The sequence below is a fragment of the Mus caroli genome, unplaced genomic scaffold (assembly GCF_978045245.1).
Source record: "Mus caroli unplaced genomic scaffold, Mus_caroli_1 scaffold_19, whole genome shotgun sequence".
NCBI classification, from domain to species: Eukaryota; Metazoa; Chordata; class Mammalia; order Rodentia; family Muridae; genus Mus; species Mus caroli.
In genome coordinates this window covers 6357828-6380053 of record NW_028227274.1, presented here as the reverse complement: position 1 = coordinate 6380053, position 22226 = coordinate 6357828, and the positions used below count along the sequence as shown (strand labels likewise).

Here is a 22226-nt window from a genome sequence, read left to right as displayed (position 1 = left end):
ACTCCTGAGCATATATCCAGAAGATGCTCTAACATATAATAATGATATATGCTCCAACATGTTCATAGCAGTCATATTTATAATAGCTAGAAGCTGGACAAAACTCAGATGTCCCTCAACAGAGGAATGGGTACAGAAAATGTAATACCTTCTTTACACAATGGACTACTAAAAACAGCTATTAAAAACAATGACTTCCTAAAATTCTTAGGCAAATGGATGGATCTAGAAAATATCATCCTGAGTGAGGTAACTTAGTCACAAAAGAACACACATGGTATGTACTCACTGATAAGTGGATATTAAGCTAGAGTGTGGAATACCCATGACATAACTTATGGACCACATGAAGTTCAAGAGGAAGGAAGACCAAAGAATGGGTGCTTCAGTCCTACTTAGAAGTGGGAACAAAATAATTAAGGGAAGTGGAGGGTGGGAAGGACTTGGGAGGAAGAGAAGAGGGAGAGGGGATAAAGAAGGGCAGAATCAGGTATGGGAGGAGATGGGGGAGATGTACAGACAGTCAAGAAATTGAACAGAGTGTGTAGCAATGGGGGATGGGGAACTGGGAGCAGCAACCAGAAAGTCCCAGATGCTAGAAAAGCAAGAGCCTCCCAGGACCTCACAGGAATGACATTAGCTGAAATACCCCACAAAGGGGAGGGAGAACTTGTTGAGACCATATCTAGAGGTTAGGAAAGGCTCCCCAGTTGAGGGATGGGGCCACCCACCTATTTCCAAAATTTTAACCCAGAATTGCTCCTGTCTAAAGGAAAAAAAATGGACAAATAATGGAGCAGAGACTGAAGGAAAGGCCATCAGAGACTACCCCAAGTGGGGAACCATCCCACGTGAAGACACCAAACCCAGACTCTTGCTGATGCTGACAAGGGCTTGCTGACAGGAGGCTGATACATCTGTCTCCTGAGAGGCTCTGCCAGATCCTGACCAATACAGATGTGGATGCTAAAAGGCAACCATCAGACTGAGCACAGGGACCCCAGTGGAGGAGTTAGGAGGACTGAAGGAGCTGAAGAGGCCTTATATGGCATCAGTGGGAGGGGAGGCCCTTGGTCCTGTGAAGGCTTGATGCCCCAGTGTAGAGGAATGCTAGGGTGGTGAGGGGAGGGGGGGAGTGGGTAGATGGGTTGAGCAGCACCTTTGTAGAAGCAAGGTAAGGGGAAACTGGGAAAGGGGATAACATTTGAAATGTAAATAAATAAAATAACCAATTAAAATATGCAAAGGAAAGTTTAAATGTTAGTAAGATAGAGTTCTCAGAAGAACAAAGTGCCTACTTGCCTGCCTGCCTTCCTTCCTTCCTTCCTTCCTTCCTTCCTTCCTTCCTTCCTTCCTTCCTTCCTTCAGACTATTCAGTATTTGCCAGTCAGAGGCTCTTGAATGAATAGCATGCTCTTCATTGAATAAAAAGAATGGAAATCCATTACATTCTCTTAAACCAGGTTTGAAAACCTGAATACAGTTTATTACTGTCTCCCATGGTATTTCTTAACAACCTTCCAGAATGAGCTGGAAGGAAGAATGGGTTCATTCTGAGATCAGTAACCCTTTCCTGTACACTACTTGCATATGAATTTACTATAGACATTGTTTTCTCCCTTAGGAATGGCATCTGTCATTGACTTTGTCCTTATCTCTAGACCCAGCGTCAGGCTTTCTGCAAAGGTTTACCTGGTCTGTTTCAGCTCTATGATTGTTAGAAGTAGTAATGGGGACAGGAAGGGGTGGGCCTGCCTGCTTTTTTTTTTTGTTAAAGGTCATCACAAAACTAATGGGGTCTGGATTTATCTCCTGCTCCATATTTCTCCTTACTTTACATATCAATGACTTCCTAGGATTTTAGAACAAGCTTTCAGATTTCTACACTGATCACACTAGCCATACAGAGACTTTTAAATATAGAGATGTTAGAACAGTTGAGGAACAGCTATTGTCAGTGGGGAGAAACGAGACTTCACACACCACAGCAAAAATAATGGAGACTGGAGTAGAGATGCAGAAGTGTAATAGAGGCTGTAGTCCCTACATGTCTCACTCCTGGTTGCTATCCTTTGTGACTAATATTTTTTAATTATGCCATGTGTTCCTTGTCACCTCACAGATCATGTCAGCTAAGACACACGTAGAGTCTGTGTGGTGGTGTTATTTTAAGACATCTCTTTTCCACCTCTCTGTCTTAACAGTGTTCCTGTTCCTATGTAGTGACATATTCCTACATGATAGGTTCTTTTATTTCCTGTTGTGTTTCAAAGGTACTGAGGCTTTTACAGTGCATGTCGTTGTTGTTTTTTTTTTTTTTTTTTTAATTCAGCAGAGAGTACTGTATTTGCAAGTGGAGAGATCATTCTGTGCATGAGCATTTCTGATCACACAGAGTCCTTTAAGGAGCTAGAATGATTCTACGGAGTCTCAGAGGTGTTGACAGGTGACTGGGTTACTTGCTGTGAATGTAGTCTTTGTTTTTACCATGTTGTAGAATGAAGCCATTGTTAGCCAGGAACAAGTTGGCTTTTACACTGTTGTTAGCCAAGCAGAAGCAGCCTACTTTGAAAATACTTTCAATTTGGAAGGAACAGTGAGTGACAAGTCTGACAGAGCTTTCCCAGATGTTGGATGTTTGTGGCCTCACAGAGCAACACAGTGTTTCTTCTGTGCCTGTCTGCACTGAGTGCACTTCTTGTTTTCTTAATTTCAATGCAGCTTGAATTTGGCCTTAGTGTAGTGAAAAGGCCAGAGTGTATTAGTTTGGTAAACTGTTTCCTACCCCCTAACCCCCCCAAAGAATAAAATGGTGTTTCTCTGGAAAGAGCACCTTTTGATTTAAGATGATTTTCCTTAAGAAGACAATGGTGCAATAAAATAACATTTCCATTTGTCAGTTAAGTAAGGTGAAGAAGTGCTAAAGAGTTGGACCTACTGTTAAGTGACAGTTTAGAAGTTTGGAGAAAGCATGTGGAGGACTAGGGCATAACGCAAGGAGTGTGAGTGTCAGAGGGACAGCACTACCTGGGCCTTTGCGGATTGCTTGGCTTGGCCTGGCTTCAGTAAGGCAAACTCTTCCTGTGGAAGGTGGCAACAAGCTCAGATGCAGAAGTTGGCATGTAAGCTGAGCTGACTAGGCTAGAAATACTGAGAAACCAGAGGCTTCAGACTCTGAAGTTTAAAGGCAGCTGGAGCAGCAGAAAGGAAATGAGCGAGCACACTGGGGAAAATGGAAGCCCTTTCTCCATAGACCTAGCTAATGTGGGCAAACCCCACATTAGTGCAGAGCTTAGTGCAGAGCATGGAAAATAGTATAGTTGGTATCTGCTTTTAAAAATACAGTTTTATTACAATAAATCCAAACTTGTGTATCCATTTATTACAAAAAATCCATACTTTTGTTCTGAATCACAGATTGAATAGTTGGAATGAGGGTTATGTCCCTGGCCCTCCATGAAGAACAGTTGCTGGCCATCATGGTGTAAGTTTTGGTGCATCTATGTGTTTGTGCATGTCTGTCTGTCTATCTGTCTGTCTGTGTGTTTGTGAGAGAAACAGAGACCGAGAGAAAGGGGTTGGAGGAGAAAGCTTATGTTATAACAAAAAGTAGTGTGGGTCATAACTGTAAACCTTGTTAACCCCTGTGTATGCATCTGATGCACACTGACCTCATAGCATTGATTCTTCTAGCCCATAGAACAGTGGAAGGGAAGCTTTCTGATGGAGTAATGAGTGAGGGCAGTGATGTTCATCTCGTGGACATATTTTGCTTATGTATGATAGCACCAGAGTGTTGAGCAGTTCTAAAAAGGCAGGTATTGAGGAAAGGAGAAAAGAGGGAAACTTAAAAACAAAGTATAGTGCCCAAGGGGAGGTGGGAATCTTGGAAAAATTATGGGGACAATTTAAGGAGCAATCAGGATTTTTCTAGAATGATTTGTTTTTAAGTTTGAATTTTCTTTTTTTTTTTTTACTGAAAATTCATATAGTATATTCTGATCATACCCCTACCTCCAATCTCCTCCCAGATTCTTCTCACTTATCTAGCTCCATGCCTTTTATCTCTTTTTAGGAAATGAAAAGCACAAGGAACTTATTTTAGGAAGAAAAAAAAAGCACAAGGAACTCATAAAAGCCCAAAACTAGAAACTGTAGTATACTTTACAAAAAAAAAAAAAAAAACCAGTAAGCAGTATGAAGCAAACAGTTTTGTGCCGGCGACCTACTGCTGGGCATGGGGCCTACTCAGTGAGACTCCATTGGAGAGAATTTATTTTTCCTTTGGAAGCAGTTGTCAATTGGAGATAGCTTCTTGGTTGGTTAGGGTAGGAGATTGTGTCTAGTTCTCTCTCAGCATTGGCTCCCTATCTGACTTAGACCTGAGAATGCTGTCACAGTCTAAGTTCATATGTCTGTCTGTCCTGTTGTGTCTGGAAGGCAAGGTCACTTGGTGTCATCTTTTCCTCTCTGGCTCTTAAAATCTTTCTGCCTCTGCTTCTGCATGACTTCCTGAGCCCTGAGCAGAGGGGAGGGGATTGATAAAGACATTCCATTTAGGACTGAGTGTTCCAAGTTCTCTCACGCTCTGCCCAATGCCCCGTTGTTGGCTCTCTGTTAGTTCCTATCTATAGCAACAGGGAGCTTCTCTGATAATGACTGAGCAGACACTGATCTGTGGAGTCTAGCAGAATGCCATTAGGTGTCATTTTATTCCTGTGTTCCTTTAGCAGAGTAGTAGTGTGGCCTACCTGGTCTCCCGTTCTTGGCCACCTGAGTAGTCAGTGTAGGACTTGTGGGTGTGACCTCAATTGTGGCGCTGGAGGGAGAAGCCATGCTCAGTCTCACTATTTGTATGACTTTGAATCCTTTCCTTATTGACAAAATGAAGCCCTGCCTACCTATTTATCATTTATTAATTTATCTGCATAATAAATGTGTGTTTTGAAAGTCTAGGTATCCAACTTGGCCCTTAAACATGCTAACCAAACACAGCCTGCATTCTGGTCTTCATTCTCAACCCAAATGGAGATTATGTGTGTAAATGTATTTCTTTGGGGGGATTTCTACACCCATTTTAGTTCCCAAATAATAGACACAGAGACCTGGTTATTTTTATTAACAAATTACAAACCTAAGCTGGGCAGGTTCTGAGCTATTCTTTTTTTTTTTTTAGTTAGATATTTTTTTAATATACATTTCAAATGCTATACCGAAAGTTCCCTATACCCTCCCTCCGCCCTGCTCCCCTACCCACTCACTCCTGATTCTTGGCCCTGGCATTCCCCTGTACTGGGGCATATAAAGTTTGTAATACCAAGGGGCCTCTTTTCCCAGTGATGGCCAACTAGGCCATCTTGTGCTACATATATGCAGCTAGAGATATGAGCTCGTGCGGGGGGTGGGGGTGGGGGTCTGAGCTACTCTAACCCTCTAATTTATTTACCTCCCAGCCACAGGCTCTGTGTTACTTGCAGTGTCACCCTGGATCACTGTCTACATGTGCTCCTCATAGCATGTCTCTCATTTGGACCTCATGCCAAATCCCTTGGCAACCTTCTTCTCCTGGACCCTCTGCCTTCCTCATGGTCCTCCTCTTTACTTTTCCTCTCCCTTTTGCTCTCCCTCTCCCATCTCTGGTCTCTGTGGGACTCCTACCACCACAACCACTCAAATTGGAAGTCTCACCCTATTTTCTTCTGCCCATCTAATTGGTTGATCAGCTCTTTATTGATCAATCAGAAGGTGGTAGAGAAGAATATTTACAAAAATCTGAGACAGGTGATGCTTCATAAAACTACCAATACCAAAGTCTGGCCTGCACTCATCTCTCTGCTCGTATAGGGATCATCACTTAAATAATACAAAGACAACCTTTACATGGTGCACAAAGAGATTATCCCTGCAAATGTTTGTATGTGAAGTTCTTAGAATGTGCCTGGCACGTTAATGCATTGGGAATTATTACTGAATAGTGTTGATGCAACAAGCATAGTCTTACCTTAAAGGGAATAGCTTATCCTGACCAAATAAGAATTATCATGACCTGGGTACACAGAGTAGGGTCACCTCCAGTTATGTATCACAACATAGTAATTTTCTGATGAAATTTTTATAGTAACAAGAAATAGTCATATATTGACACTTTGCAAATACATTTGCGGAATCATTAGGCTGATTAAACGTAAGTGTGGAACTATAGGGCTTATGCTATCTGTTGACGTTCTTAGTTTTTCCTTGGTGGAAACTAGGAGGGTTTTGTTTTGTTTTCCCTTGTTGTTGTTGTTGTTGTTGTTGTAAGGTTTCCCTGTGTAACCCTGGCTTTCCTGGAAGTGCTCTGTAGACCAGTCTGGCCTCTCTATCTTACATAGATCTGCCTCCCTCTGCCTCCCCAGTGCTTGGGTTAAAGGAGTACACCATTACTGCTTGGCTGAAACTAGGAGTTTTTCATTTAATACTTTGAAAAGGTTTTATCGGTTAAATCACAGGGTATTTGGCAAGAGGTAGGCAAGAAATGACTATTTAGGGGGCTAAAATAGCCCAAGATAAAATGTGTTTGGGCTCTGGACCTGTAGCATTTCGATTTCTCCACACTTATTCAAATGTAATCCGTTGGTCAATCTTGAAGAAAATTCAAAAGAAGGTGCAGCTGCTTTCCTGGAGCTTTGTTTGTAGTTCCCTCTGCTGCCTAAGTGTAATATTTTGTACCACATATTATTTACCAAATAATACTTATTATTGTTTCCTAGGTTCTTACTGCCTGTGACCTTAGAAACTGGCTTCCTCCAAAAACTGTTTTCAGAAACATGGTGCTGGGAAGCTTTAACTCTACAACCTTTTGCTGTTAAAAACAAAATGTTTAGTAGTTTATAAAAATGTGTTATCTGGCTGCTGTAGAGATAGTTCAGCTGCTCTTTGCAGGAGACCCAAATTCAGTTCTCATCACCTACTTCAGGCAGCTTACAACCCACCTGCAACTCCAGCTCTGAGGGAATGCCTGTGGTTTCTGACCTGCACTTATCTGTGCATAGCCACACACAAACATCCTTCATACGTGCAATTCTATTTGAAATCATAATCCCTAAATTTCTTTGCTTTTTAAAAGTTTACTAATATACTGTATATCTTCACACAATGCAAATAAGTGTGTTCTAAAGAGTATTATATAGGATAAACATGTATTTTTTAGTATAAAAGAGATCATTGATAAAGACTCGGCCAGTATGAATTGAATTGGTGTATATAAACATGTTTATGTAAGTTGCAAAAAGATTTTCTCCTGCCCTATCCCTTTTTTATGCAAAAGTGAAGTCTAAGTGGGGCAGGAGAGAAACAGAATTTGATTAGATGTGTTCTGTGCAGGTGTTCTGTTTGGTAGGGCTTAGAGCTCCGTGGTTTATTCTTAGAATGGTGTGTGTGTGTGTGTGTGTGTGTGTGTGTGTGTGTGTGTGTATGTGTGTGTGTGTGGCACTTAGCAAAAAGTTGCAAATCTCACTATATTATTCAGATCAGAATGAATGATTGATTTTTCATTTTCTTAAAATGGCCACTGATTAATATGGTCTCTTTGAAACCATAGTATAGATAGACTACAACCTAAACTGAAAACATGAGCTAGGAGATTTTCCAGGGCTCCCTAGGTTTGGTTCCTTTAGTGTTCACTCTTTTGTGTGTGGTGCTCAGCAGGTATTGGATAAATAAGATCTCCCCCTGCGCTTGAAGGTAGATACCATCTCACCTGGAGCTTCTTCTAAGGCCAGCACAAGCAAAGCTTGTTACTGGAGCAGGCAAGGGGGTGGGGTAGGGGACTCTTGGTTTTCACCCCTCAGTCAGTACAGCTCTAAAGCAGGGACTCCATGTCCTGGGGAGCTAACTTTAAGCAAAAGTGGGCCAGGAGCTTCTTCTCAGTAGCTAGTCTTGACTGCCGTAGTACTTGGCATATATGTGTAAGACCAGAATGGCAGTGATATGGGGACTACAAGTACCTTCTACTCTTCTCCTTTGTAGCTTATTTCAGTTTTACAGGCTAAGGAGGTATTTGAAGCAGTCTATTTTTATTCTTTAATGGTTCGAATAATAATACATGATAACCTAGGCTTATTTCTAGTGCACTACTTTTCTCTTGTTTCTACATGAATAAAGGGTAGTAGTGTGGCTCTATGTTGCAGGTACAGCTGTTGGCTGCAAGGTTGGAAATGTCCTTGACACTGGTTGCCTTCCTGCTCAGGCCCAGAACACTGGTGCAGTTGTACAGGGAGTTTTCTCTACAACTGAGATTTTGTTGGTCTGTATTTTAAAGTTTTAGATCATTTAATATGATGCAGAAATGAGAACTGTAGACTTTTTCCTCCACTTACATTGTCAGTTCACCTTTTCTGTTTATGCTAGAGCAGTGGCAATGCGTGCTTGGTGTTTAAAAAGGAAGCATAATCCCACTTACAGGACGGAAGTGCTCTTGTTTAGAGGTAAATGTAAACTGTGGCTTAAGTTTTAATGTTCTCACTAGTGCCCGTTTCTTTCTTTCTTCTAAATCAGTGCTTTTCAACCTTCTGAACACTGCAACCTTTTAATACAGTTTCTCTTGTTGTGGTGAGCGCCCCAACCTCAAACACTAAGATTTTGTTGTTTATTTATGACTAATCTTGCTACTGCTATGAATCATAATATAAATACGTGAGATTTCTGATGGCCATAGGTAAGGCAACCAGATCTCTGAATTTTAGGCCAGCCTGGTCTACATAGTGACATCCCAGGACAGCCAGGGCTATGCAGAGAAACTCTTTCTCCGCCCCACTTCCCCCCACCCCAAGAAAAGGAAAGAACCTGGTAGTATGCTGCCTGCTTAATTAAGGCTGTGCCACAGGAAGCCTCTCCACTGACCGTGGGTATTTCCCTCCTCTGCTTATGGCTTTCCACAATGCTGAGAATGCTTAGAGGATGAATGAAGCCTGTAACAAGAAAGTGTATTCACATATGATTCCAGCCTGCTTTTCATAATGAATTATCATATGAGTAATATTTTTGCACTCCATATTGCCTATTAGGTTTCTCATGAGTCAGAATCATGTAAATCAATTCCATAGTCTGAAAAACATTGCACCATACAGTGTTTCGTGGAACACGGGAATTTTCTCTTTCTCCTGCCCTGTTAGAGTTTGCTTTTTCTGTGGGTGTTAAGACTCACCTGAACACTGAGAAAGTGGAGTCCTTTGCCCTTTGATTTCTAACAATCAAATCTAGCCATGTAAGCAAATGAGGTAGTCACCTATCAGATTTTCATATACTTTCAGACCCGATAAACACTTTAATTCTCTTTCTAAAATTTTAACTTCTGTTTCACTCTGTAACTACAAACCTGACTCACACACATTTCTATTTCAGGACATAGTATCAGGAGAAAAGGCAACCAAAGTGCTGTTTGTTTGTTTTACTCTTAGTGCCCAAGCTACTCCTAGTCTAGGGTCTTTCAACATCCATAGTCAGCACCCTTGGCAGCGGAGAGAAAAAACCATTTCCCTAGAGAGCAGAGGCATCCAGGGCAGAGCCATTGTTGTCAAGCACTGAACCCTTCCAAAGGTTGATTTGCCAGAAGTTGGATGGACTTCACTTTGACTGTAAACAGCCCTGAGGCATTGTGTCACAAGCAGCATAGATCACATTAAACTGGCCTTTGTGCCATAGTGTGGCACTTGATCTTGATAAGAGAATTAGAAAAGGAAATCAAGTTATTATTAAAGGGACCAGACTAGGTATGTTATAAAGAGATAAGACATCTCTTCTTGTCTCATCTCTCTGTGCAACGTTGACCAGATCCCAATGTGGGCACACTTGTATGCTTGGATGGAATAAAAATATTTATAGTGGGGCTTCTGTGGTGCCAGATTAATTGCCTTATCATTGGTTCAGCTCTGCAGATGAGATGGACTGTTTAAAAATGGTGATGGTTTTAGATCACACTTTAAATCTTTTGATAGTAGAATGCTGATACACATTTCTTTGGTCTTCAGCAAAGCAGTTCTGAATGCAAACCTTGCCCATCTGGCAGCCTAGTGCCTTTCCCTAGAGCATAACAGTCTTGATGGAATTCTGAACAGTTAGTTCTGCCTTTGTAGTCACATCTTATTTCATCAGTTGTTGTGCTTCTCATTTCCTTCTGTTTGAGGCGACCCTCCGTGCTTGCATTTCCTCCTTACTGATTCGTTGTCCTGAACTGGAATGTGTGGGGGGTAGGATTCACAGTTACAGAATGAAATAGGAATTTAAATTTTTAAAAAGAGAATTAAAAATATTTATCTGGTCTGAAAGTGAAATTCTGATAGATAATTACCTCACTTGCTCACATGACTAGATTTGATTGTCAGAAATTCTAGAAGAAATGTAAGTCACATGGACTGGTTGAAAATAATCTTCAGGTTCTTGGGTTTAAAATAACTGTAGGAACAGTCTTTGTTCTATCTGCCTTGTCACCTATTAATATTGTGTCTGTGATTCAGAGAGAAAGTGTTTTTCCCTAAAAATCCTTGAGGAAGTGCATCAGTATCATGCTCAGAGCGCCTTCTTGTTAGCTATCCTGCCAACGTTGCTTGCACTCGAGTCCACTGTTGGTCGTGAATTGTATGTGTTTTTCCTGATGTTTGATACGATAGCCGTTTCCTCTTACATTCTCAGAGATGATTTCCTATTCTATAGCTGTGACTTCATTTCTCAGCCCCCATCCATTTCCATGTGCTTTGATTCTAGACACCTTAACATCTCTGGTGATGATGTCTCCTTTCTGTCCAGTGTAACTCTGTCCCTTGACTTTGATGCTCTTAGTCATCTGTCCACATTCCTTGGCTAGACATCTTCCCTTTGTCCTGTAGAATTGGATGCTGAAACACAATCTAGGGAGGTCTTGCTTTCAGTTCTTTCTAAGGTGCCTAAAATTTGCTTATAGCTGAGTTGCAAGGTATCTTTTTTTTTCCCCCACAAGGCGTTTATTGGGAGAGGGAAGGAGACAAAGGGGACCGGGGGAAGAGAGAAAGACAAGAGAAAAAAAGGCTTCAAGACATCATATTTCATCATTATTGATGCCTGCACATTTATTACACTTTCATACAAACTCAGGCTTTCCAATTTCATAGTTATATTTATTGTCTCTCTCCATCTCTCTCTCTCTCTCTCTCTCTCTGTGTGTGTGTGTGTGTGTGTGTGTCTACACATACATGATTATGCCACAGTGCCCATGTAAAGAACTGGAAAACTTCAGGAATTAGTTTTCTCCTTCTACCATGTAGATTCCAGGGATCAAACTCAGGTTGGTAGGTTTGAGGCACTTCGTACTTCCCTGGCCCCAGTTTTAAACTCCCTTATAAGAGGCTCAGTTATATGAGCCCCATGCTATTCTAGTTAGGGTTTCTTTAACTGTGATGAACAAAAGCAACTTGGGGAGGAAAGGGTTTATTTGGCTTACATTCCCACATCACTATTCACATCAAAGGAAATTGGGACAGAAACTCAACAGGGTAGGAATCTGAAGGCTGATACAGGGACCATGGAGGGTGCTTTTTACTGGTTTCCTTCCTATGGCATGTTAAGCCTGCTTTTTTTTTTTATAGAACCTAGAGCTACCAGCCCAGAGATGGCACCACCCATATTGGGCTGTGTCCTTCCCCATCATTAAGTAAATGACCTACAGGCTTCATACAGCAGATCTTTATGAAGGCATTTTTAAATTGTGGTTCTCTCTCATGACTTTAGCCTTTGTCAAGTTAATATAAAACTATCCAGAACACATGTTAAAATCATGAATTAAAATTATGGTGTCAGGCTCATCCTAAAACAAAATTATAAGAAAATCCTAAATGTAGAAATGGGAATTCATTTTTTTCTGAAATGTTTAATGCATGTTAATTAAACTTTTTAAATCATTTTTCTTCTGGTTATTTTAAGAACAGTTCTATGAGTAGGAGGTGTTCCATATGTGTGCTTTGTTTAACAGAAATTTGCAAGTAATGCCACCTTCTTCCCCTAGAAGGAAAAGTAGCTTTAGGTGTTTTCCTAGGGGATACTTTTTGTGGATTTGTCCCTGACCACTGGGGAGTTAGTTAGTGGTTTCTGGGGCAGGGATGAGTGTTGGTTGACCCAGTCAGTGCCCATCCTTTACCACTGCAGGGTCCTTTAAGAAAACTAGAGTAAATAGGCATCACTAGGAGAGTGGAATAAGAAAATCAGATGTGGGGCATTTCTTAAAAGCTGACTTCCAAACTTTGTTATCATTGGATTTTTACCCGGAAGTGTGCAGATGGGTCTGCGGGAATATTCAGAAGCTGGGAAGCTCGACGGGTTGCTAGTTCTGTACCTTGTAAGAGTCATCCCTCTCTCAGTGTCTCAGGCATTCTTTGGGGAACACTTATGACCAGTGACATGTTTACTACCCTCTTTCTGGTGTATATTTATGGAAAGAATAGGCTAAGGTTTTCAAGTAGAAGCACATTTGATTAGTTGTGCAGACCTTACCCATCTATGGTATGGTCAAGTATAGTGTTCCTGTTGTAGCTAGTTGCCTGAATACGTCAGGACATAAAACTCCATTCTGTAGACTCACTCCCCTCCTGCTGCTACTCCTCACCCCACAACAGGCCCACAGTGCATACTCTCACTTCATTCCACAATTTCTTCCCAGCTTCAGAGCATTTGCCTAATGGCTGTCCAGACTCTTAAGGAACTTAGTCCAGAGATTCCGTCATGCTCTAGAAAACCATGTGTTTATCGCAGCTGTAACTCTAGTTGACTGAATAGGATCATATGCTTAGTTTTCCTCCAGTTTAAAAAAATGATGATGCTTTTACATACACAGAAACATGTTTTTTGTTTTTGTTTTTCTGAGTAGTTTTCTTTCTGGGGCTGGTTTAAATCCTTCTGATGGGTGCTGTTTGAACTGGCAGAGGAGAAGAGGACCTGTTCTATTTGCTTCATTTACTAACATGGTTTCACTGAGGTTTCCTCAGCTTGGTGTTTTCTTCTTCCCACTAGAACCTTATGGAGACCAGGAAACTGGGTAGCAGAGCTATGAGCCCAGAACCAAAATGAGCCTTACTGTGACAGGAAGCAGCTTTTGGAAATGCTAGCACTTGACTTGTTGAATGAGTGGCAGTTGGTCTCTGACAGCTTCTCCAGGTAGAGATTAAAGAGTCTTTCCAGAATAGAAGGGTGATGGACTGAGTAAATGCCATCCACTCAGATGTTTCATCAGCTTTGTGCATCTCCCCTCTCCCTCCCCCTAGCATGAGAGTCACATCTATCAGTACTAATCTTTTTTAACTACTGGGTTAAATTGAGGTTTCAGCTACCTGTACCTTATAATAAGTGTTAAATCTCAATACAAGAAGTGTGTTTGTTTGTTTGTTTGGCGTTTATTTTGTTTTGGAGTTTTTCTTGTTTTTGAGGGGGTAGTACAGAAACCTTCTGAGAACAGAGCACCTAGCATTACATTGTGAGCATTCAGCTGCTACTTTTTCACACTCATATATACCATAGTAACATGCTGTTTGCACTCAGTGTTGAATTTTATTATGTTGCTTTTTATATTTAGGGGCTACTACTAAGGGTTAGGACTCAAGAAAATAAAGTCATGTACCAAAATTTAGGAAAATGTTTCCTGACATGTCTAACTATTGAAGAGTGCTAGGTACCTCACTAGCAGTACAGTGTGCTCTGTTGAAAAGCAGAGTAAGATTTCCTCTAGAATTTTCACTTTAAAATGTAAAGTTTGGAGAGTTCAGCGAACAAACTTGACCATTACACACATGGGGAAGACAAAGTTTAAGACTATGCTTATAAAGTGTGCTCATTCAGAAAAGCAAAAATTGTTCACTTGCATTATGTAGAGGAAACCAGATAATTCTATGGACTGTGTGTTTATTATGCCTGTGCATTTCTTCTAGTATGTCACACTGCTTCCTGGTGGATGACATAGGTATGTCTGTGTCAGTACAGTACTCTTGGTGGATTGATTTAGTGGTTGCTAGATATTATGTTGTCTCGGTCAACTAAAACTTGATATGCTTGTGCTCTTCTTGGAAGTCCTTTCAATCTGTGGTAGCCCCATTGTTATTTCTGATTGTCAGCCTTGTGCTCCAAAACACTGTCTGGGATATAAAAACAAGTTGTCAGTCCTATAATTCTGGCTCCCAGCAGGGAAGTATTAGCTGTTGGTTCTGTTTCTCTAACAATTCCTTCTGCTGTGTTTTAATGGTAACGGAGAATTAAAGTGGTCTGATAGACAAGTTTAGGATGTATGTTTCAAGTTTGAATATATGAGGTTTTGACTTCATCTGTGCAGCCTTTGTGCTGGCACCTATTTCAAGCAACAAACACACCTTCTATTCTAGTTGACAGCTTTTGTAGTGACTTTGTTTCATGCTTTCTGAAAGTTGGTTAGGATTATATATTTGCTATCATCTTTGTTATATAGAAGTCCTCATAAATACTAAGGAACATATTTGCCACCTACTCTCTAAAGTAACAAGATCCTAATTTGAACAGAAAGAGACTATCTCACATCAAGACTCTTATTAGTTCAAGTTGAAGCAAGTTTGAAAGATTGTGTCTTCCTTTCCCGTCTTCTCCCTGTAGAGCCTCCTTCTCAAGGCATTTACCTGTGAAACTCCAGTGCTCTGAAGCAAAAGTTAAAGTACCAGAAGAACTAAGTTACTTAAGAGTCTGTCAGTGATTCTTTTTTTCTTTTACTTGTTTTCATCTGTGTGTGTGGTATGTGTATATTTGAGCACAGTTTTGTGTGCATGTATGCATGTACATGCATGCATGTATCGTTTGGGCAGATGCAAATATGTGTGCATGTATGTGGAGGGGCCTTGTTCTTTGATCTGATACACCTTGTTCTTGGAGACAGGATCTTTCCATCAGACATGTAGCTCACTAATAACCCTGTCTCCTAAGTCTGAAATTACAGATGAATCACCATACCTACTCAGCATTTAGGTGGGCTCTGATGATTCAAACTGTAGTCTTCTTGATTACCAAGCATGCACTTTAACCACAAAGATATCTATCTCTTCAGACTTTGTTTCTTTAATCAAATTTGGTAAGCAGTTAAAAGCTGTTTATGTGTAAGAACTTGCCTCCCATTTATGTTTGCCCAGAATATGTCAGCACCTTTGTGAATAAGCATTTAGTGTTGTCTTCATCATCTCTGTGACTATCCTGTTTTTTCTCCTTTTATCTTTAGGTCATTGCTTCTTAAAGCTAAAGATAGGCACTATCTGTTTTATTTAGTGTTGATTGGGTTCTTGCAGATTTTGTTGGAATGGTTTAGTCCCGAATACTTTCTTTCTGGTACTGTAAGTGGAGCTGAATTCAGGCTTTCCAGAATGTTTAGATTTTCTTTTCTCCCAGAACTTAATTCTCTTGCTTGGATTACCCATTTCCCCAGCTCTGGAGTCAGACCATTCTTTTCTTATTGTATAACATGTGGACTGGGATGGTTTTTGATAGAATACTAAGTTACTGAGCTAAGTAGAGAAGCCCCTGATCCTTAGAGATAAAGCTAGGGCTGAAAACCAAATGCCCATGGGAATGGGAAGACAGGAAGACTTGAACAAGGACTTGTAGCCCCTGCCATACCTGAGGGGCCTAGTGCTACCAAATGTCTTGATTGTCCAGAGATGTTGAAAATAAGGGTGTATGCGTGCACACACACTCAAAAGTTTCATGCATGTGACTCTCTGTACATTCAAAACCTTGAGATTGCTATGTGTTAGTCTGGTTTCTCTTTTAAGTTTGGACTGAATAGAATACCTGTCATGGCCCACATCAGATCCCACATGACCCTTATACTTCAAACACTACCTTTTAGCATGAACATGCCAGTGACTTTAAATGACCTCAGACCTCATTTGCTCACTTCTGAGGAGCACATGCCCTGACAGAGGTACAGAACTTACACAGAATTGTGTGTAATAGTCTTCCTACCTTTTCAGGGCCTCTCAGTGCAGAGGAGACTTTTCAAAAGGCAGTGTACTTTCAGGCCACTAGCTCGCCTGTGGAACATATCAGATATGGGTGGTTTTTTGTTTTGTTTTGTATTGTTTTTCTAGAGTTTTCAATAGCAGTATTCTTAATGGAACCAAAAGAATCTACTAACATAAAAACCGGCTTCCACAGTTTAAAATGGAGAAGTTGAAAATTAATTATGACTACCTAATAATCAACTTGTTATTTATTTAATTTCTCTTTCTTTCTTTCTTTAAAGATTTAAACATGGAATTCAATCCTTCAGACCATCCTCGGGCCAGCACAATATTTCTCAGCAAATCTCAGACAGACGGTAGGTTACTAATTCATTTGCTTTTAAAAATATAGCTAACCTAAATGTGGACACTGCTAGGATTTGATTTTTCATTTATGATAGAGTTCCCTTTAGTGACCATGAGGTACTATGTGTAATGGTGCCCTTTGTTTATTCTGTGGTAATGAATTACATTTTTACAATTTCACGTTTGAAGCAACTGTCTTCATTTTGCCATTAGCTAGGTTACCTCTGATAGTATTCTATAGTGAAAGTTAATTGAGTCAGAAATTTCCCTTTAGGCACTAAAGTTTAGGATGTGACACTCATGAAGTTCTGAAAGATCAGATGTGCTCACTTGTGTGACAGTAAGCAAAACAAAACAAAAATCTAAACCTTAAATGAAAGTCAATTAACTCTTTCTGTCCTGTCACTCATCAGCTCAGTTGAACCTGCATATGAGATGCATATCCTTTCTTTTCATTTCTTTCCTCTCCTTCCCACTCCCCCTCCCCTCCCCTTCTCCTCCTTCTCCTCCTTTTTCCTTTTGCCAAACTTTAGGTAACTAGCTCATTCTAAAGATGTTAGAATTCTTGCAGTCTGTCCTAGGTATGTGTATTTCTCCTATGGTGTGGGCATATCTCTTCTCGCCCCATGGCTTACCTCCCTGTTCTCTGGCCATTGGTTTCAAAGAAGAGGAAAGATAATACAAACTCAGTTTTTATAAATCTTCTAGGACACCAGTAGGGCATAATGGCAAAGTGAACAGGGTATGTCTGGCGAAGGGGAAAACCTGACAGTTCTACCCTTGACAGGTTGATGGTTCTAATTCAGTTTAGGTCCTACAGAGACTACAAAGAAGACAAGCATATCTAAAACAGTAGTTATGTATAAGAGTGGAGGACACCTCAGTAGTGGGTGGGTGTCAGCTTTGACACAACATGAATGATTGTCAAGCAGAGTACTTCAAAAAAGTCTCCAAGAATAAGAAGAGAAAAATCAATAAGCACCAAATACTGGTGAAAGATGCTTTCAATCTATTAGGTTAAAAAGTCAATCCCAAATTTTTCTCTTTGACAAATAAAAAGCTGCTGAGAGGTATAGCATATTACAAGCAAAAGAAGATGGGTTAGGATAGGGTGATGAAAATGAGAATCAAAACTGATTTTCCCCAAATACTTGAGAACAGTGAGGTAAGAAACCAGTGTCAAGCCTGGCGGTAGATAGGGCTCTTCTGATGAGCTAAGATGTCTTCCCTATAATCTCCGGTGATCGTCAGAGCCTTTGGGTGAGTGATACACTGTGATTGGCCTGGTAAAAGGAAGTGACCTAACAAGAGGAAGGATTCTTCCAGAAATAGGCAGTGGCTGTTCATTCTGCTAGCTTCCATCTTTCTTCCTTTTTAGTAGAACTTCAGATCTTTGTGTATTGCTTAGTTTCTACTACTAGGGCTTTCTACTGTACATGCAGACATAACTGAGTTTCATACAAACAAAACGAAAAGTAACCTCTTCCAGTAAGCGCTCTTCTCTGCTCTTTCCATACAGATTGCTTCCCTGGCCTGGGATTCAGTTTCAGTTCTGTGGCCCTCACTACCATGACTTCTATCGTTCTTCAGGCAGAACCATTTGCTGAAAACAGTTCTCTGAACAGTCAATTTATTTTAAAAATTGTTTTTTTTTTTATACACGTAACAATCTTGGCAACTTTAATGACTTATTTTTGAGTGAAGTATTTGAGAGAGTTGTGAAGTAGTTGGTTACTTATTTTATGAAACAACTTTGAACAACTTGGTACAGAAAACGTAAAGCTACCATTGCTCTTCTAGTCATACATGGCCAGTTAGGACAATTGCCCCACATGTTCCAGGTGGCAGTGTCTGTGTTTACCTATTCGCTTCTTAGTTCTACATCATCTTCTCTTGGAGCCTGCCTCTCTGATGGGATTTCATAGTGACTCAGAGTATATGGTCCTGACGGAAACCTTTGTTGGGTCCAGGTTCTCCTCATACATCTAGAGCAGTGGTTCTCAACCTGAGGGTCACAGCCCCAGGTAGCATGTAAGATATTTACATTATGATTTATAATAGTAGCAAAATTACGGTTCTGAAATAGCAATGAAATAATTTTATGCTTGGGGTCACCACAACATGAAGAACTTTGCAGCATTAGGAGGGCACTGCTTTAGAACCTATGTACTGAGCTGGCAGATTATGCATCCTGTATTCAAAGTGGCTGCCTCTCCTTAGCCTGCTGTCAACCACTGATCTCTAGCCATTTCAGCTTTGTAAACACCTGAGCTCAAGACCTTATCCTTGTCTAGCTCTGAATTACTGTGTGACAAAATACAATTTTTTCTAATTTATGTATTCCTCAGCATTTTTTTATATTAACTTTATGTGCTGTGTGCTGGTGAACTTTGGAACTGTAGATTGCTAAACACCATCTAACCTGTTTGTTTTTTCTTTGGCCTAGGAACAATGGTATTTGTCTCTTCTGGCTCTTTTAATTATGCAGTACATTGTAACTAACCATATTCACCCGTTTGTGTAACCGAACACGAGACTTGAATTCCTAGCCAGCTATGTCTTTTTACCCGTAATCAGCCTCTATGTCTGTCCCCGCTCCCAGGCCTGTAGCTGTTGTCCTGTGCTGTACTTCTATGGACAGCCCAGTGTCGAGAGATCATACTGTTTGCATTCCTATGATGACTTACTTTATTTCACATTGAATTTCATTATTCAGAGTGAACTTTTCCGTCTGGATTTTTGAAACAGTGTCTTGTTTTGTATCCCATACTGGAACTCAGTACTAAGATTGCAGGTATATGCTACCAACCCAAAAACTATCTAAACTGTTATAAGACTATCTGTTTATCTCTATTGCCTTCTGCTTGAGAAGAGAGATTGTTTTCTTCAGTTTGCTCTTTCTAGGTATGCTGCTACCAGGTATAGAAAGTTGATAAAACGGGAACAAAAGCTTCAAGGGAGGAGTCTTACTCCTTCATTCTCACTAGCTAAACCACTGAGATGGCTTTATGCAGCAATCCACTTTCTCCCCTTGACTCTAGCTTGACTATAATGGCAGACAGCCCTGCCATAAGCAGTGCTTCTCAACCTGTGAGTGTGGCCCCTTCGAGGGTCAACCAATCTTTCACAGGGCTCACATAGTAGTCTTACATATTAGATTCTCATACTGCAGTTCACAACAGTGGCAAATTACAGTTACAAAGTAGCAATGAAATTAATTTTATGATTAGGGGGTCACCACAACTTGAGGAACTGTATTGAAGGGTCAAAGCAGAGGCAGGAGGACATAGGTATTTCTTGCCCAGGTAGTAAATGTGTAGTTCTTTTTTCCCACTCTGAATTTAGTATGACTGCCCACCTCTTTCACCACAATTATCCCTTGAGCTGTAGGAGGTAAGGGCTGTGTATGTGATGGGGAGTTGGGGAATAAAGGCTCTTGGCCAGGCCAGGTCTGTGAGGGATACTTTCTTCAGGTGCAGGGGTTTGGTCTTCTCTTGAACATTGTCTTTCTTTGAGCGTTGGGCCTTTCAGTCTGAACACAATTGTTTGCATAGTACAAACTCCAATGCAGTCAGTTAGAGATAAAGTGAGTTTTTCTTCGTTTTTACCATAGCCTAATGGTGCCCCCAGGTGCAGTGGCTAGGGGACTTTGTCAGGAAATATAGACACAGAACAAAAAATGATTGTGGTGATTTGCCCAACAGGGTAGGGTTCTCTCCCCTTGCCATCATAGTGTCATTCTTCTAATGATAGACAGCCTTGTGCTGTGGTCTGTTGGTTTGAAATAATATCTAGTTATTTTTCATCCCTCAACACCTTCAGCTCCCCCTCTATCAGTACCAAACAACCCTCTCGGTGTGTTTCACAGCTTAGTAGCCTATCTTCAATTAAATATGCATTTGATTACCTGAGCCGGGACATCTAGGAGGCTACAGAAATAAGAATATGTTACAGACATCTTGTAAGAACAGCTAGAAGCCACACATGGTGATGTAGGCTTTTATTCTCGGCACTTGGGAGACAAATAAGCAAAACCAAACAGAACAGCTACAAATATTGGGTGGATATTCTGAAGTCCACAGTAACTCAAAGCTCAGAACCATAGCTATTTATCTGCTCTTTGTAAGTATGTTTTTTTTCTAATTTGTTTTTGCATGCACACATCTAAAAGCATGTGGGTGTGTCTGTGTCTTAGGTGTACACATGGCAGATATCCTGGGCCGGGGTTCAGAGGCATTGAGTCCTCCTGGAGATGGAGTTGTAGGAAGTTGCATGCTGCCCTACGTAAATGTTGTAAACCTGACAGAGCTCCCTTAGAAGAACAATAATTAACTAATGAACTATCTTTCCAGTCCCTGGATATGTTTTTTATCTTTCAAGTAAAGTTGGTAACTGTTTCTGAGACTACAAGAAAGATGGGAGGGATGCACAGTCTATCAGAACTCCAAGCACAGTACCCCAAATAGCACCGACAGTCTAAGTAACTGTAGCCCAGCAGCCTTTTTACATTAAGTTTCTTCCTTTGGCTAGGGCTGTGCCATCTTCTCTACTGGTCTTGGTTTCAGAGATTTGCTACCTATAGCACCTTACACCAGAGCGCAGGGTCTCAGAGGAGAGAAGACACACTTCAGCTGAGACTATAGCACCTTACACCAGAGCACAGGGTCTCAGAGGAGAGAAGACACACTTCAGCTGAGACTATAGCACCTTACACCAGAGCGCAGGGTCTCAGAGGAGAGAAGACACACTTCAGCTGAGACTATAGCACCTTACACCAGAGCGCAGGGTCTCAGAGGAGAGAAGATACACTTCAGCTGAGACTATAGCACCTTACACCAGAGCACAGGGTCTCAGAGGAGAGAAGACACACTTCAGCTGAGACTATAGCACCTTACACCAGAGCGCAGGGTCTCAGAGGAGAGAAGATACACTTCAGCTGAGACTATAGCACCTTACACCAGAGCGCAGGGTCTCAGAGGAGAGAAGATACACTTCAGCTGAGACTATAGCACCTTACACCAGAGCGCAGGGTCTCAGAGGAGAGAAGACACACTTCAGCTGAGACTATAGCACCTTACACCAGAGCGCAGGGTCTCAGAGGAGAGAAGACACACTTCAGCTGAGACTATAGCACCTTACACCAGAGCACAGGGTCTCAGAGGAGAGAAGACACACTTCAGCTGAGACTATAGCACCTTACACCAGAGCACAGGGTCTCAGAGGAGAGAAGATACACTTCAGCTGAGACTATAGCACCTTACACCAGAGCGCAGGGTCTCAGAGGAGAGAAGACACACTTCAGCTGAGACTATAGCACCTTACACCAGAGCACAGGGTCTCAGAGGAGAGAAGACACAGTTCAGCTGAGACTATAGCACCTTACACCAGAGCGCAGGGTCTCAGAGGAGAGAAGATACACTTCAGCTGAGACTATAGCACCTTACACCAGAGCACAGGGTCTCAGAGGAGAGAAGACACACTTCAGCTGAGACTATAGCACCTTACACCAGAGCACAGGGTCTCAGAGGAGAGAAGACACACTTCAGCTGAGACTATAGCACCTTACACCAGAGCGCAGGGTCTCAGAGGAGAGAAGACACACTTCAGCTGAGACCAGGAATAGGTCAGGTCTGTCAGATGATAGTGGTACTTTGCAATAATGTACCCAGTCAACACCTTGAGTCATCAAAATAATGCCTCACCTCCATCATGTGCAGAATGGTGTTAGCTCAGTTGTTTCAGTGTATGCATGAACTCATGGGCATCCTAATGCGAGACAAGTATACATGTCAGCTTCTGAAAGCAGTAGAGAAATTGGGCATGGTGATACATGCCTGTAATTCCCGAACTCAAGGGGCTGTGGCAGGAGGACTAGGAGTAGAGGTCAGCCTGGTCTGCAAAATAAGACCC

The 22226-nt window shown here is 41.3% G+C and overlaps 1 protein-coding gene across 2 annotated transcripts in view; it reads left to right on the top strand.

Moving 5' to 3' along the window:
* The window catches only part of Ccny (cyclin Y), a 151240-nt gene that overhangs the window by 59394 nt on the left and 69620 nt on the right, over positions 1 to 22226 (top strand). The window contains exons 2-3 of one of the 2 annotated variants that reach the window (XM_029472158.2): positions 3418 to 3484; positions 16253 to 16327. In XM_029472158.2, the coding sequence (XP_029328018.1) occupies positions 3457 to 3484; positions 16253 to 16327 (103 nt within the window). In that variant the 5' untranslated portion in view covers positions 3418 to 3456. The remainder of the gene's footprint in view (positions 1 to 3417; positions 3485 to 16252; positions 16328 to 22226) is intronic. The other variant, XM_021150564.3, reaches the window with a different exon arrangement.